This window comes from Larimichthys crocea, chromosome XI, assembly GCF_000972845.2.
Source record: "Larimichthys crocea isolate SSNF chromosome XI, L_crocea_2.0, whole genome shotgun sequence".
Lineage (NCBI taxonomy): Eukaryota > Metazoa > Chordata > Actinopteri > Sciaenidae > Larimichthys > Larimichthys crocea.
The window spans coordinates 12,784,355-12,801,786 of record NC_040021.1 but is presented as its reverse complement, the minus strand read 5'-3'; the positions used below and the strand labels follow the sequence as shown (position 1 = coordinate 12,801,786).

At 41.6% G+C, this 17,432-nt stretch overlaps 2 protein-coding genes across 3 annotated transcripts in view; one reads left to right on the top strand and one right to left on the bottom strand.

Moving 5' to 3' along the window:
* Window positions 1-2,794: 2,794 nt before the first annotated feature.
* Window positions 2,795-17,432, bottom strand: part of LOC109139081 (uncharacterized) — a 19,014-nt gene continuing 4,376 nt past the window's right edge. Inside the window, exon 4 of the transcript XR_003463238.1 lies at window positions 2,795-2,884. The gene's annotated coding sequence lies outside the window, so the exon portion shown is untranslated. The remainder of the gene's footprint in view (window positions 2,885-17,432) is intronic.
* gnpat2 (glyceronephosphate O-acyltransferase 2) overlaps window positions 11,118-17,432 on the top strand; it is an 18,546-nt gene continuing 12,231 nt past the window's right edge. Inside the window, exons 1-2 of one of the 2 annotated variants that reach the window (XM_027284588.1) lie at window positions 11,130-11,228; window positions 12,242-12,268. In XM_027284588.1, coding sequence (XP_027140389.1) covers window positions 11,217-11,228; window positions 12,242-12,268 — 39 coding nt within the window. In that variant the 5' untranslated portion in view covers window positions 11,130-11,216. Of the gene's footprint in view, window positions 11,229-12,241; window positions 12,269-17,432 lie in introns of both variants that reach the window. The other variant, XM_027284589.1, reaches the window with a different exon arrangement.

Genomic DNA, 17,432 nt, shown 5'->3' with positions numbered 1-17,432 from the left:
TAACTTGCACAGAAACACAGCCCATATGTCATCTTGTCCAGACAGACCTGTTTGTCTTTTTGCAAGCAGCCCCAACTCAGCAGTTTGCCTTTGCTCTGCACCCCATCATGCACTATAGTGTGAGTGTTAGTGGAGGTTATTAGAGAGCAAAGGCCCGCACATACAATATGCGGGAGGAGTTTCCAAAACCCAGCGACACCATTGGCCTGCGCCCCAGGGCTCTGCACTCCTCGCAGGGTGTATCGGAGGCAGCTTGCAAGCCACGGAAACCGAAAGTCGATGAGGACAGACACCTGCAAGAGTTGTGTTTGTTCCGTGAAGAATGACGGACACGGTAAGACTCACGTTTTTATTTATTTTTGGAAATGAGCTGGGTTCATCCTAAACACTTGTTGCATCCCTTTACGCGTTTGTCGCGCACAGTACAATCTTCTGGCCGCTTTAAAAGTTAACAGTGACTTAAAATTATTAAGCGTGCGAGTACAAAAATGCATTTGAAGTGTTTGTTGTTGTCAGTGTTCACACTGAGGCCATTGTTGAGCTGTAAATAGAGGCAGAGCTGTTCAAACTTTGGCCTACTTAGAAACACATAGTTTAAATGTTGCTTTATAGTTTGGTCTTAGTACAAAACAGAGGAGACTGCAGATAACAGTGTGACAGCGACAACTGGATGAAGACCGTCATGGTTTATTCATTGCGTTTAAAGATCCCCTTCACATGTTTGAAGACATAAAATATTCTGACAAAAACAAAGAGAACAAAACCTTGAAATGAAAATGTCATTTATTCCTTATTCCTTCTTCCTCATTGAAAACCTGATACTTCCCTGAAAATGTGGTTCTCAAAAGATTTTAACTCACACACAAAGATGTTCAATTGGTAACTTTAACACCATGTTATTTATGAATATGTATCATGTGAGCACATTAATCCTCTACATGAACCAGATCATACTGCAGGATTTGCCTCAGTTGAAATTATGTTACATTCGTGGTGCAACATATGTGCAAGTAATTGAATTAGCACAAGTGAGTAGACACACTATAATCTGTGGCTTTTGGGGGCTTTAATAGGTCTGAGGGCCTGCTTTGTCTTGTTGGGTATGAGTATGTAACTATGCTTTCAGCCACTTCACGCACCAAAGTCCAGTCACACGTTGTAAACTAAACCCTCGCTGGCTTATTGAGCAAGTCTCGTCTATTACCATTAGATTCAATTCACAGCGCATATGATCTTCTAAAATAACATAAAAATACCCCTGGTGGTCTTTAAGGAACCCAGATGGTCATTTAGCAATACAGCTGTTCTAAAGGCATTTCCAGAAATCCCAAGACTCTTCTGCTTCTTCTTCTTCCAGATACCAGCAAAGAACAACTGCTCACAGGTAAAAAAAAATCTTTCTGAATATTACAGACTGTGTTTTTTCTGAAAGGTTTGAAGACTCTACTAAGCCTTGTCAAGCTTTGTATTTAATGGTATTTTAGGGTAAAGCGTCTGCCTGGAGTTGTATTGTTCTGATAGTGGTGTGTTTAATAAGATCGTCACAACCCTGTCCTGACTACTACCTCTCCTGTCTTGTGTGTGTATGTGTGTCAAAGATAGTGTGTGCTATACTTTAGTCTGGTTTGTGGTTAACAGAGAAAGTAGCACGCAAGTGTCCAACAACTAGAATCACTGATATTGAAGTCTTAATTTAGGGAAACAGGCATCGTTAAAACACATCACAATGTACATCATATTGATGTATTTTTATTCATCAATACAACAGCAGGGATAAGTTATGAAGCTGGTCCTGATCCTGGTCCTTATAAAAGCACCATGTGCATCCAAAAAGAAGGCCACTCGGAGTGATTTTCATAATTTTATAAAAAATCTAAACATCTACAATAAACCTCTACAGCTGAACAAAAGATTCAAGCAAAGTCTTCAAGAAGATTAATTTCTTCATAAATCATGAAGACTCAAGAATTTTCACATAACTGCCGTGCAGTCCACCAACTCTCGCTGAATGTGCCTCAGGTCTGCACTTTCATCACCACTGGAGGAGGTATAGTGGTTGTCAGTCTCCTTCAGCACTTTTTCACAGTCAGTGGACTGCAGTGTCTTTAGAGAATTAACCTCCTTCAGCACCTTTTCACAGTCAGTGGACTGCAGTGTCTTTAGAGAATTGTCCTCCAGCACTTTTTCACAGTCAATGGACTGCAGTGTCTTTAGAGAATTGTCCTCTAGCACCTTTTCACAGTCAGTGGACTGCAGTGTCTTTAGAGAATTGTCCTCTAGCACCTTTTCACAGTCAGTGGACTGCAGTGTCTTTAGAGAATTGTCCTCTAGCACCTTTTCACAGTCAGTGGACTGCAGTGTCTTTAGAGAATTGTCCTCCAGCACCTTTTCACAGTCAGTGGACTGCAGTGTCTTTAGAGAATTGTCCTCTAGCACCTTTTCACAGTCATGGACTGCAGTGCTTTAGAGAATTGTCCTCCAGCACTTTTCACAGTCAGGGACTGAGTGTCTTTAGAGAATTGTCCTCTAGCACCTTTCACAGTCAGTGGACTGCAGTGTCTTTAGAGAATTGTCCTCCAGCACCTTTCACAGTCAGTGGACTGAGTGTCTTTAGAGAATTGTCCTCTAGCACCTTCACAGTCAGTGGACTGAGTGTCTTTAGAGAATTGTCCTCCAGCACCTTTTCACAGTCAGTGGACTGTAGTGTCTTTAGAGAATTGTCCTCTAGCACCTTTTCACAGTCAGTGGACTGCAGTGTCTTAGAGAATTGTCCTCCAGCACCTTTTCACAGTCAGTGGACTGCAGTGTCTTTAGAGAATTGTCCTCTAGCACCTTTTCACAGTCAGTGGACTGCAGTGTCTTTAGAGAATTTGTCCTCTAGCACCTTTTACACGTCAGTGGACTGCAGTGTCTTTAGAGAATGCCTCCTTCAGCACTTTTCACGTGTGAACTGCAGTGTCTTTAAAAATTGGCGTCCTCCAGCACTTTTTCACAGTAATGGACTGCAGTGTCTTTAGAGAATGTCCTCTAGCACCTTTTCACAGTCAGTGGACTGAGTGTCTTTAGAGATTGTCCTCAGCACCTTTTCACAGTCAGTGGACTGAGTGTCTTTAGAGAATTGTCCTCTAGCACCTTTTCACAGTCAGTGGAGGCAGTGTCTTAGAGAATGGTCCTCAGCCCCTTTTCACAGTCAGTGGACTGCAGTGTCTTTAGAGAATTGTCCTCTAGCACCTTTTACCGTCAGTGGACTGCAGTGTCTTTAGAGAATCAGCCTCCTTCAGCATCTTTTCACTGTTAGTGAACTGCAGTGTCTTTAAAAATTTGGCGTCCTCCAGCACTTTTTCACAGTCAATGGACTGCAGTGTCTTTAGAGAATTGTCCTCTAGCACCTTTCACAGTCATTGGACTGCAGTGTCTTTAGAGAATTGTCCTCCAGCACCTTTCACAGTCAGTGGACTGAGTGTCTTTAGAGAATTGTCCTCTAGCACCTTTTCACAGTCAGTGGACGCAGTGTCTTAGAGAATTGTCCTCCAGCACCTTTTCACAGTCAGTGGACTGTAGTGTCTTTAGAGAATTGTCCTCTAGCACTTTTCACAGTCATGGACTGCAGTGTCTTAGAGAATTGTCCTCCAGCACCTTTTCACAGTCAGTGGACTGTAGTGTCTTTAGAGAATTGTCCTCTAGCACCTTTTCACAGTCAGTGGACTGCAGTGTCTTTAGAGAATTGTCCTCCAGCACCTTTTCACAGTCAGTGGACTGCAGTGTCTTTAGAGAATTGTCCCAGCACCTTTTCACAGTCAGTGGACTGCAGTGTCTTTAGAGAATTGTCCTCTAGCACCTTTTACCGTCAGTGGACTGCAGTGTCTTTAGAGAATCGCCTCCTCAGCACTTTTCACGTAGTGAACTGCAGTGTCTTAAAATTTGGCGTCCTCCAGCACTTTTCACAGTCAGTGGACTGCAGTGTTCTTAGAGAATTTCCTCTACACCTTTTCACAGTCAGTGGACTGCAGTGTCTTTAGAGATTGTCCTCCAGCACCTTTTCACAGTCAGTGGACTGTAGTGTCTTTAGAGAATTGTCCTCTAGCACCTTTTCACAGTCAGTGACGTGCAGTGTCTTAGAGATGTCCTCCAGCACCTTTTCACAGTCAGTGGACTGTAGTGTCTTTAGAGAATTGTCCTCTAGCACCTTTTCACAGTCAGTGGACTGCAGTGTCTTTAGAGAATTGTCCTCCAGCACCTTTTCACAGTCAGTGGACTGTAGTGTCTTTAGAGAATTGTCCTCTAGCACCTTTTCACAGTCAGTGGACTGCAGTGTTTTTAGTCTTAGAGAATTGTCCTCCAGCACCTTTTCACAGTCAGTGGACTGCAGTGTCTTTAGAGAATTGTCCCTCACACTTTTCACAGTCAGTGGACTGAGTGTCTTTAGAGAATTGTCCTAGCACCTTTTCACAGTCAGTGACTGCAGTGTCTTTAAAAAATCAGTGTCCTCCAGCACCTCAAACAACTAGAATCACTGATATTGAAGTCTTAATTTGAGGAACAGTCATAGTTAAAACACAGCACAATATACATCATTGATGTATTATATACATCAATACAACAGAGGGATAATTTTATTATCAGGACAGTGGCTAAGCTGGTCCTGATCCTGGTCCTTATAAAAGCATCACGTGCATCCAAAAGAAGGCCACTTGGAGTGATTTTCTTCCACAGCCACCTTCTTTCTTCTTCTTATTGTTTTTCTGGGAAAGTAATAAAAAATAAATAAATATCTGCATTTGAACAAAGATTCAAGCAATGTCTTCAAGGATTTTTCATTTTTTTATAACTCATGAAGACTCAGATTTTTAACGTAAATGCATCCTCACCTTGGAAAAGACGTTGCGGAAGAAGTCAAAGAAGCGATTGCTTTTCTTTGCTTGGTTTTCTCAACACAGTTGGTCTTCGTCCGCCATGCAGTCCACCAACTCTCGCGAATGGCATCAGGTCTGTACTTTCACCACCACTGGAGGAGGTAATGGTGGTTGTCTCTTGGGAATCACAAAGGCCCGTTGCTCTGTGCAGTGCAAAAAATTGTCCAGTCGTGCTGGGTGACCTGAGGCTCATCCAAATATGCAAGTGGAGCTGGATGAACTTTTCTCTGATCTCATTTGAACACCTCTTCCCTTTCACAGTCAGTAGATTGCAGTGTCTTTAGAGAATCAGTGTCCTCCAGCTCTTTTCACTCACAGACTGCAGTGTCTTTAAAGAACTAATGCCTTGGGTGTTTTTTGCAGCCTCAGTGGCCTCCAGTGCTTTACAGCTTTGTCAATCACCAAAGAGATGAGCGTTTTTGCTGCCTCAGCGATGACTGTTCGTTGGAGGAAGAAGAAGACAGGCTCTTATCGACCCGATGGTCAGTCGGAGGTTGATATGTTCTCTGTGGTCTGGACTTCTTTTTCTTCAGAAACAACTGCCTCTGTCTCCTTGTTTTCAGGATCAAAAAAGCTTTGGCAACTGCTTTAATCACCTCATTGACATCCTGATGAAATGAGGTATGACCTCTGAGAGAACTGAATCGGTGCTGCAAGACCAGGAGCCGGAAAGAATGATCTGCTTTCCAGGCTGATGTTTTCATGGATGTTGAAGCAGGTGACCTCTTCTTTATCTAAGAGGTCATTACACTGCATCAGCTCATCGTCATCCATCGGTGTGTGATCGATGAACCCTGAGATGGGGATGTGTTGATCTCAGGGGTCAAAGAATCCATGGAAAAAGAAGGAGATAGGCCTTTTGTCCATGTTCTTCTCCTTTTCCATGTAACTAGAATCTAGTGAAGAAACACAAGATCGGAAAATTGTAAGCTGTCTAGAAAAGGTGTTGAAACCTTTAACAGGACATAAACAGAAGCAGACAAACATTTAGGCTTAAGATGTTTTACAGTATGATACATATCATATACTGTATGTATACAGTGAGTTATCATTTGTACAGATATTTTTGCACAATTTTGTACCTGTTTGTATGAATGTTTTTCTAAATATTCACTCATCATGGTCAATTATAACATTTTTAGTGCTGCAAACAAGCACGTGACAAATCTGTCATCATGATGTTTTTCTCTAATTAAATAGTCTAACATCGACACATATGTGGTACTGTCCTCCAGCTCGCCATTGACACCACTTCTGATGCGTTTCACGTCATAAACTTCACTAAAAACTTTTAGCAGGTTTCAAATCATCTCTAAACCAATTTAGTCCTTAAGTCTCTTATGGTGCAATTCACCTACCTGTCCGTTGTTCAGACATCTTTCAGGCTGAGTTTGGATATATTAGTTTTGTTTATCTTTCTTTTCTCTTCTTCGAGTTTTATGGTTGTGAGATGTCCTCGGTTGAGTGGAGGTGTTGGTGCAAAACGTTCAGTAGTTCAAGTGCAGACCAATCTATCTGTAGTCAACAGTGTGGACACTGACTTATATCTATTGGATGGAACTCAGAACTCGGGAACACTGTATCAAGAACTCTCTGTTTCCATACACATGGTGGGTTTTGTGTGTTACCCTGTTTTCGCCGCCTGATGATCCCTTAAGTGCAAAATCAAGATTGGTGTTGTGGGTGTTTGTTTGTGTGTGTGTGTTAATCCTATAATAAGTTTGCAAACGGACTGGTTTGAAACTGAGTGTGAAGGGGCTTTAAATTTAAAAAAGCGACAGTGTGTAACTTTTCTAACAGATTTTAAAATTTTTAAATCTTTTTTTTTTTTGGCCTTTATGCCTTTAATGTGGAAAAGCTGAAGATAGACGGAAGCAGAGAGAGGGGGGAGTGACAACGCAGTAAATAGCTGTCCGATGCGGGATTCGCGACCGGGGCCAGCTGCGCGAGGACTTAACCTTACACACAGGCCGGCCACTTTAACCACTACGCTACACCGACCGCCCCTTTAAATCAATTTTGAATGAGGATCTGATTGGTAATCAGTGAAATAGAGTCTCTGGTCATCCCCACTATGTACCACATACACTGCTCTTGCACATGTAACCAAGTAGCCACGTCTTTAAGGGCACAAAGATCGCACACGACCAATTATGTTGCTGATTTTTTGGTGAGACTGGAGTCATGAGTTATTATGGAGAAAATGTTTCCTGCTTTCCCGTCTGATGCTCTGCATCAGTCTCCTGATGGCAGTAAACGCCTACGAGACTACTTACGCCCGAGGGAAAAGGGGAACCGAGGGAGTGTTTAATATGTGTACCACAGGAGTTTTGGGAAAGAAGGTTTACACAAAAAAAGTTTGATGAGAGAGTGACCAAACAAGAAAATCATGGACTGACTTGTTATTTGTAGCGAGAGCTTCGTAAAATAAAAACACTGAAAGACAGACCTGATCTGGGCTTCTTTCTCAGCTGGTTGCCTATGTCCCTTGTGTTTGTTGCCTTGCTTGATGTCTACCAAAAGATGCGGTTTTGGTGTAGCATCTGCCCAATGTGTAGGGGCTCGGTCCTGCCATGGCGGCCCAGGGCTCAGGTCCCACCTGTGGCTTTCCCACATTCAGTCCCCGTCTCTCTCTCCCTCACATTCCTGTCATCTCTTACAACCTGTCCTCTGTCCAAATAAATGCTCAACAAAGGCCACAAAAATATCTAAAAAAAAGAAAAGAACACAAACACACATCTATGCACGTTTGGCAACAGACCGACGTACACACGCGTTACATACCGTACAAAACAAGTGATACTCTTTGATTCTGTGCATTAATCAATCACTATGCGTAAACGTGTTATTTTGGCAAAGTTTCTAACACTGAACTCATTTCTCATCTATATTTGCAGGATGTATTTTCCTATAAAGAAGTATGGAGTGCCACTGAACAGGATTTTTACAGTCAAACCCTAAAGGCGAGCTGGTGCAGGAACATGCCAAGACCAACATCTCATCGTAAGTCCTGTGTCCACTTTCCACGATCTACTCTACTGACTTCAGAGAAAATGCTTGCTAATTAAGTGAGTTTCTCTCTTCAGTTATGTACGCTCGGTGAGGTGGTGATCACGTGTTCCCACTGAAGATGCGATCCTCCTCCTCAGACTTCCCTGCTCGGACACCTACAGCCACTTCACCTTGGAGGCAGCAGCTCCCTCGGGTGGAGCATCAGGGAACTACACCTCCACAGACTCCCAGCCCTGGAAGCTGACTACCTGTGGCCTGCTGAGCAGCTCCTTCACAGGCACTGACTCACTGATGGTGTGCCTGAGATGTAGCACTCATTTGTGTGGATGTGTGTCATGTGAATCTGTAGATCTTTGTAGATGGTGGAGCACTTTTAGTGGACAGCTGAGCTAATCTGCTGTGAACATAACGCACAAGATGGATGTAAGCGCACTTTTATGAAAAAAGGAGTCTGTAGCCTTCTGACTAGATGTATGTATATGAGAAAGTATAGTAATTTATTCAGGCAGCTTAGCATATAATATTATTTTTGAAGTGACTTCAGTAGCTAGACTTTCTAATCTATATATGCAGACAGATGCAAACTGTATTTAACAGACAATATACTGATGGTATCTGTTCACAAGTGCATCATACAGAACACACGTGCAGATATCAGAGAGCAAGTTTACTTCAACTTGTGCCAAACACTCAATGTAGAATTTATTTTCTTACTCTGAACTTTTCCAGTCAAGACTGTTACGAATCCTCAATCAGCATGGAAATGCAGATATATATACATGCAGGCTAATTTCACTTTATAGCAACAAGTGGTGTGCGCGTGTAATCTATTACTGTGTTTGAGTATTAGTTATATAGTACACTGACATGTATTACCAGAGCACAATGAATGAATGATTGTCTGTGTAGCTTGATATCATAATGTGTCGAGGACGAGAATCCTGACATGAGGTACGTTATGAAAACAAATTGAATATTTATTGTTGCTGAAGAGAACACGTTTTTATAGGTCATAATAACCATCGGTTTCTCTCAAAATCAACAGCAACTGTGAGGCGGATTGCTGAATTCTGTTTTTATTTTTCTATTGGAAATCACACAGTGTGTGTGTGTGTGTGTGTGATCAGAACGTCCATTTCTGTGGTGACCTTTGTGAAACGTCTTTTAATTTATCCACGCAGTTACATTTCATACAATAACACAGATATCATCCGGTCTATGTGACTGTTCCTTTCTCTAAAGTTTATGCTCATTTTCATACATGCCATTAAGTATATTTTATGTACTCATCTGATTAGATACTGACTGATATTTGTAGCTTACCCTTGCACCCATTGGTTCATTAGTGTACTGTTACTACCATTTCCTTCTTCACTTAAAGAGAAACAAAACCCAGATCTGAAAAATCTTATCAGATTCTCCACAATTTAGAGAGGACAGTAATCAAAAAGGGATCTGTAGTCTTATACCCCCAACAGAAAAGAACATGAGGTCACATGAAGCAGGAGCTGCTATTATTGTGACCTGTGAATATAACCACCTGAACAGTATCAATCACAGTACGCGTGTGTAAGTTCATGAAAGAGGATGTGTGTGTGGTGTATAAAGCTTTAGCACTCTTGTTATTCTTTCCATGAAAGAGCTGAATAGCCTGAACCGTGTTATCTTTGCCTTAACTGTGAATTATTAATAATCATGTTTGTTCATTTACTCCCTCCACTTCTGTTGACCAGTTCACTGTTACAATTGGTGTAATCAAACACAATAAAAATGCCTTGGTAAATGAGTGTGTGTGTGTGTGTCAATGTCTATTGACCTCTGCATTAACCTGAATACAAGAGTAAATAAATATCACAGACCTTTACTAATGTACTACTACCACACTCTGGCAGTAAACACTCGGAAGTAAATAGTGTCAGTATTATCATCAAATGTATCAAAGTATCAAAAGTAAAAGTACTCATTGTGCAATGAAATGCTCCCTGACAGTGTTTTACTGTTTTTAACCAACTTTTGTTCTTGATCTTAAAAACAACATTCTCACCTCTGAAGCTCTCGAAGGAGCTCCACAAAAGCTTCAGCCATCTTGAATCTCTTTACTTGTCGCCATCAGTGTAACGCATCAGGCTGCTAGATAAACAGATATGGAGAGTGGGTGGGAGGCTGACAGGCTGCAGATTTACGTCAGCAGGCCTCATCTTTCTAGGCCTCTATGTCATAAATAGTTATCAGTTTATGAGCAATTAACAAATCAACTGCAATTAGTTTGATAAATGCTCTTTAATACAGGCTGTCTGGGGGCAGGGGCCAAAAAAATAAAAAAATAAAAATATAATAGAGGGTGCCAGCTGTGTGCAGTGGGAAACCAGCTACACAAATATGAGAATATATATTTTAACCATTTAGAACTAATTTTCATGTAAAGCAGTGTTTTTTATACACTGGTAGGGCACCCTAGAGGGCCCTGCATCATGTTTTTTAAACATGGGTCACCATAGAGGGAACTTTTTATTGTTTTCATCAAACATGAGTGTCCATGACATTTAAAGGTCCAGTGTGTCAGATTTAGGGGGCCTATTTACAGAATATGGATAGGACAGGTTTAATTGAAATGATTAGCTCATACATTAACTTTAATATATTTTTTCATATATTTTCACTAGCGTATAATCACCTGAAAATAGAGTCACTGTGTTTTGGTTACTTAGAAGGGCCTTTAATCTAAGACTGTCTGGGCCCTCACGAGCCGACTGTTTTCTACAGTAGCCCAGAAAGGACAAATTAAATTCCCATTGTAGTCCAGTGTAGTTTTTCAGTCATGCTAGGAAGGGAGAGGGGTTGCAATCAGCAACTACACCACTAGATGTCACTAAATCCTGCACACTGGTCCTTTAAAGATATGTTTCATGAATAAATGCAAAAATGAATAAATATTCCCAACTCCTTAGTATGAAATCTTAACACTGATGATTTATAACTTGCACAGAAACACAGCCCATAGTCATTTGTCCAGACAGACCTGTTTGTCTTTTTTGACAAGCAGCCCCAACTCAGCAGTTTGCCTTTGCTCTGCACTCCATCATGCACTATAGTGTGAGTGTTGGTGGAGGTTATTAGAGAGCAAGGCCCGCACATACAATATCGGGAGGAGTTTCCAAACCCAGCGACACCATTGGCCTGCGCCCCAGGGCTCTGCACCTCGCAGGGTGTATCGGAGGCAGCTTGCAAGCCACGGAAACCGAAAGTCGATGAGGACAGACACCTGCAAGAGTTGTGTTTGTTCCGTGAAGAATGACGGACACGGTAAGACTCAGGTTTTTTTTTATTTTTTTTGGAAATGAGCTGGGTTCATCCTAAACACTTGTTGCATCCCTTACGCGTTTGTCGCGCACAGTACAATCTTAGGCCGCTTTAAAAAAGTTAACAGGACTTAAAATTATTAGCGGTGCGAGTGCAAAAATGCATTTGAAGTGTTTGTTGTTGTCAGTGTTCACACTGAGGCCATTGTTGAGCTGTAAATAGAGGCAGAGCTGTTCAAACTTTGGCCACTTAGAAACACATAGTCTAAATGTTGCTTTATAGTTTGGTCTGTAACAAAACAGAGGAGACTGCAGATAACAGTGTGACAACACACTGGATGAAGACCGTCATGGTTTATTCATTGCTTTAAAGATCCCCTTCACATGTTTGAAGACATAAAATATTCTGATAAAAACAAAGAGAACAAAACCTTTGTTAAAATGCCTTCAAGTACATTTATTCCTTCTTCCTCATTGAAAACCTGATACTTCCCTGAAAATGTGGTTCTCAAAGGATTTTAACTCACACACAAAGATGTTAAATTGGATAACTTTAACACCATGTTATTTTATGAATATGTATCAGTGGCACATGAATCCTCTACATGGAAACCAGATCATACTGCAGGATTTGCCTCAGTTGAAATTATGTTACATTCGTGGTGCAACATATGTGCAAGTAATTGAATTAGCACAAGTGAGTAGACACACTATAATCTGTGGCTTTGGGGGCTTTAATAGGTCTGAGCTGCCTTTGTCTTGTTGAGAGTATATAACTATGCTTTTCAGCCACTTCACGCACCAAAGTCCAGTCACACTTGTAAACTAAACCCTCGCTGCCTTATTGAGCAAGTCTCATCTATTACCATTAGATTCAAGTCACAGTGCATATGATCTTCTAAAATAACATATAAATACCCCTGGTGGTCTTTAAGGAACCCAGAGGTCATTTAGCAATACAGCTGTTCTGAGGGCATTTCCAGAAATCCAAGACTCTTCTGCTTCTTCTTCTTCCAGATACCAGCAAAGAACAACTGCTCACAGGTTAAAAAAACTTTCTGAATATTACAGACTGTGTTTTTTCTGAAAGGTTTGAAGACTCTACTAAACCTTGTCAAGCTTTGTATTTAATGGTATTTTAGGGTAAAGCGTCTGCCTGGAGTTGTATTGTTCTGATAGTGGTGTGTTTAATAAGATCGTCACAGCCCTGTACTGACTACTACCTCTCCTGTCTTGTGTGTGTGTGTGAATATGTGTCAAAGATAGTGTGTGCTATACTTTAGTCTGGTTTGTGGTTAACAGAGAAAGTAGCACGCAAGTGTCCAACAACTAGAATCACTGATATTGAAGTCTTAATTTGGGAAACAGGCATCGTTAAAACACATCACAATGTACATCATATTGATGTATTTTTATTCATCAATACAACAGCAGGGATAAGTTATGAAGCTGGTCCTGATCCTGGTCCTTATAAAAGCACACATGTGCATCCAAAAAGAAGGCCACTTGGAGTGATTTTTTTATAATTTATAAAAAAATCTAAACATCTACAATAAACCTCTACAGTTGAACAAAAGATTCAAGCAATTTCTTCAAGAAGATTAATTTCTTCATAAATCATGAAGACTCAAGAATTTTCACATAACTGCCATGCAGTCCACCAACTCTCGCTGAATGTGCCTCAGGTCTGCACTTTCATCATCACTGGAGGAGGTATAGTGGTTGTCAGTCTCCTCCAGCACCTTTTCACAGTCAGTGGACTGCAGTGTCTTTAGAAAATCAGCCTCCTTCAGCACTTTTTCACAGTCAGTGGACTGCAGTGTCTTTAGAGAATTTCCTCTGCACCTTTTCACAGTCAGTGGACTGCAGTGTCTTTAGAGAATTGTCCTCTAGCACCTTTTCACAGTCAGTGGACTGCAGTGTCTTTAGAGAATTGTCCTCTAGCACCTTTTCACAGTCAGTGGACTGCAGTGTCTTTAGAGAATTGTCCTCTAGCACCTTTTCACAGTCAGTGGACTGCAGTGTCTTTAGAGAATTTGTCCCTCAGCACCTTTTTCACAGTCAGTGGACTGCAGTGTCTTTAGAGAATTGTCCTCCGCACCTTTTCCACAGTCAGTGGACTGTAGTGTCTTTAGAGAATTGTCCTCTAGCACCTTTTCACAGTCAGTGGACTGCAGTGTCTTTAGAGAATTGTCCTCTAGCACCTTTTCACAGTCAGTGGACTGCAGTGTCTTTAGAGAATTGTCCTCTAGCACCTTTTCACAGTCAGTGGACTGCAGTGTCTTTAGAGAATTGTCCTCCAGCACCTTTTCACAGTCAGTGGACTGTAGTGTCTTTAGAGAATTGTCCTCTAGCACCTTTTCACAGTCAGTGGACTGCAGTGTCTTAGAGAATTGTTCCTCCAGCACCTTTTCACAGTCAGTGGACTGTAGTGTCTTTAGAGAATTGTCCTCTAGCACCTTTTCACAGTCAGTGGACTGCAGTGTCTTTAGAGAATTGTCCTCCAGCACCTTTTCACAGTCAGTGGACTGTAGTGTCTTTAGAGAATTGTCCTCTAGCACCTTTTCACAGTCAGTGGACTGCAGTGTCTTTAGAGAATTGTCCTCTAGCACCTTTTACCGTCAGTGGACTGCAGTGTCTTTAGAGAATTGCCTCCTTCCAGCACTTTTCACAGTTCAGTGAACTGCAGTGTCTTTAAAAATTTGGCGTCCTCCAGCACTTTTTCACAGTCAATGGACTGCAGTGTCTTTAGAGAATTGTCCTCTAGCACCTTTTTCACAGTCAGTGGACTGAGTGTCTTTAGAGAATTGTCCTCTAGCACCTTTTCCACAGTCAGTGGACTGTCAGTGTCTTTAGAGAATTGTCCTCTAGCACCTTTTCAACAGTCAGTGGACTGCAGTGTCTTTAGAGAATGTCCTCAGCCCCTTTTCACAGTCAGTGGACTGCAGTGTCTTTAGAGAATTGTCCTCTAGCACCTTTCCAGTCAGTGGACTGCAGTGTCTTTAGAGAATCAGCCTCCTTCAGCATCTTTTCACTGTTAGTGAACTGCAGTGTCTTTAAAAATTTGGCGTCCTCCAGCACTTTTTCACAGTCAATGGACTGCAGTGTCTTTAGAGAATTGTCCTCTAGCACCTTTTCACAGTCAGTGGACTGCAGTGTCTTTAGAGAATTGTCCTCCAGCACCTTTTCACAGTCAGTGGACTGTAGTGTCTTTAGAGAATTGTCCTCTAGCCCTTTTCACAGTCGTGGACTGCAGTGTCTTTAGAGAATTGTCCTCCAGCACCTTTTCACAGTCAGTGGACTGCAGTGTCTTAGAGAATTGTCCTCTAGCACATTTTCACAGTCATGGACTGCAGTGTCTTTAGAGAATTGTCCTCCAGCACTTTTTCACAGTCAGTGGACTGTAGTGTCTTTAGAGAATTGTCCTCTAGCACCTTTTCACAGTCAGTGGACTGCAGTGTCTTTAGAAATTGTCCCTCCAGCAACCTTTTCACAGTCAGTGGACTGTAGTGTCTTTAGAGAATTGTCCTCTAGCCCTTTTTCACAGTCAGTGGACTGCAGTGTCTTTAGAGAATTGTCCTCTAGCACCTTTTACACAGTCAGTGGACTGCAGTGTCTTTAGAGAATGTCCTCAGCACTTTTCACGTAGTGAACTGCAGTGTCTTTAAAAATTTGGCGTCCTCCAGCACTTTTTCACAGTCAGTGGACTGCAGTGTCTTTAGAGAATTGTCCTCTAGCACCTTTTCACAGTCAGTGGACTGCAGTGTCTTTAGAGAATTGTCCTCCAGCACCTTTTCACAGTCAGTGGACTGTAGTGTCTTTAGAGAATTGTCCTCTAGCACCTTTTCACAGTCAGTGGACTGCAGTGTCTTTAGAGAATTGTCCTCCAGCACCTTTTCACAGTCAGTGGACTGTAGTGTCTTTAGAGAATTGTCCTCTAGCACACTTTTCACAGTCAGTGGACTGCAGTGTCTTTAGAGAATTGTCCTCCAGCACCTTTTCACAGTCAGTGGACTGTAGTGTCTTTAGAGAATTGGTCCTCTAGCACCTTTTCACAGTCAGTGGACTGCAGTGTTTACTTAGAGAATTGTCCTCCTAGCACCTTTTCACAGTCAGTGGACTGCAGTGTCCTTTAGAGAATTGTCCCTCACACACTTTTCACAGTCAGTGGACTGTAGTGTCCTTTAGAGAATTGTCACTAGCACCTTTTTCACAGTCAGTGACTGCAGTGTCTTTAAACAATTCAGGGTCCTCCAGCAACCTCAAACAACTAGAAGCACTGATATTGAAGTCTTAATTGTAGGAACAGTCATAGTTAAAACACAGCACAATATACATCATTGATGTATTTATATACATCAATACAACAGAGGGATAAGTTATTATCAGGACATGGCTAAGCTGGTCCTGATCCTGGTCCTTATAAAGCATCACGTGCATCCAAAAAGAAGGCCACTTGGAGTGATTTTCTTCCACAGCCACCTTCTTCTTCTTCTTATTGTTTTTTCTGGGAAAGTAATAAAAAATAAATAAATATCTGCAGTTGAACAAAAGATTCAAGCAATGTCTTCAAGGATTTTTCATTTTTTTATAACTCATGAAGACTCAAGATTTTTAACGTAAATGCATCCTCACCTTGGAAAAGACGTTGCGGAAGAAGTCAAAGAAGCGATTTGCTTTCTTTGCTTTGGTTTTCTCAACACAGTTTGGGTCTTCGTCCGCCATGCAGTCCACCAACTCTCGCTGAAATGGCATCAGGTCTGTACTTTCACCACCACTGGAGGAGGTAATGGTGGTTTGTCTCTTGGGAATCACAAAGGCCCTGTTGGCTCCTGTGCAGTGCAAAAAATTGTCCAGTCGGTGCTGGGTGACCCTGACAGGCTCATCCAAATATGCAAGTGGAGCTGGATGAACTTTTCTCTGATCTCATATTGAACACCTCTTCCCTTTTCACAGTCAGTAGATTGCAGTGTCTTTAGAGAATCAGTGTCCTCCAGCGATCTTTTCACACCTCACAGACTGCAGTGTCTTTAAAGAACTAATGTCCTTGGGTGTTTTTTTGCAGCCTCAGTGGCCTCCAGTGCCTTTACAGCTTTGTCAATCACCAAAGAGATGAGCGTTTTTTGCTGCCTCAGCGATGACTGTTTCGTTGGAGGAAGAAGAAGACAGGCTCTTATTCGCCCGATGGTCAGTCGGGAGGTTGATATGTTCTCTGTGGTCTGGACTTCCTCTTTTCTTCAGAAACAACTGCCTCTGTCTCCATGTTTTCAGGATCAAAAAAGCTTTGGCAAACTGCTTTAATCACCTCATTGACATCCTGATGAAATGAGGTGATGACCTCTGAGAGAACTGAATCGGTGCTGCAAGACCAGGAGCCGGAAAGCAATGATCTGCTTTCCAGTGATGTTTTCATGGATGTTGAAGCAGGTGACCTCTTCTTATCTAAGAGGTCATTACACTGCATCAGCTCATCGTCATCCATCGGTGTGTGATCGATGAACCCTGAGATGGGGATGTGTTGGATCTCAGGGGTCAAAGAATCCATGGAAAAAGAAGGAGACCTAGGCCTTTTGTCCATGTTCTTCTCCTTTTCCATGTAACTGGAAATCTAGTGAAGAAACACAAGATCGGAAAATTGTAAGCGTCTAGAAAAGGTGTTGAAACCTTTAACAGGACATAAACAGAAGCAGACAAACATTTAGGCTTAAGATGTTTTACAGTATGATACATATCATATACTGTATGTATACAGTGAGTTATCATTTACAGATTTTTTGCACATTTTGTACCTGTTTTATGAATGTTTTTCTAAATATTCACTCATATGGTCAATTATAACATTTTTTTATGTTGCTGCAAACAATGCACGTGACAAATCTGTTCATCATGATGTATTTTCTCTAATTAAATATGTCTAATTCATCGACACAATGATGTGGTACTGTCCTCCAGCTCGCCATTGACACGCACTTTCTGATGCTGTTTCCACGTCATAAACTTCACTAAAAACTTTTAGCAGGTTTCAAATTCATCTCTAACCAATTTAGTCCTTAAGTCTCTTATGGTGCAATTTGCCCACAACAACTCCCACTCCAAACCGAGGAAACTCACGAAAAAACCTCTAGAAGAAGAGAAAAGAATAGAGAAAACAAAACTACTATCCCGAACTCAGCTGCAAAGATGTCTGAACAAAGGACAGGTAGGTGAA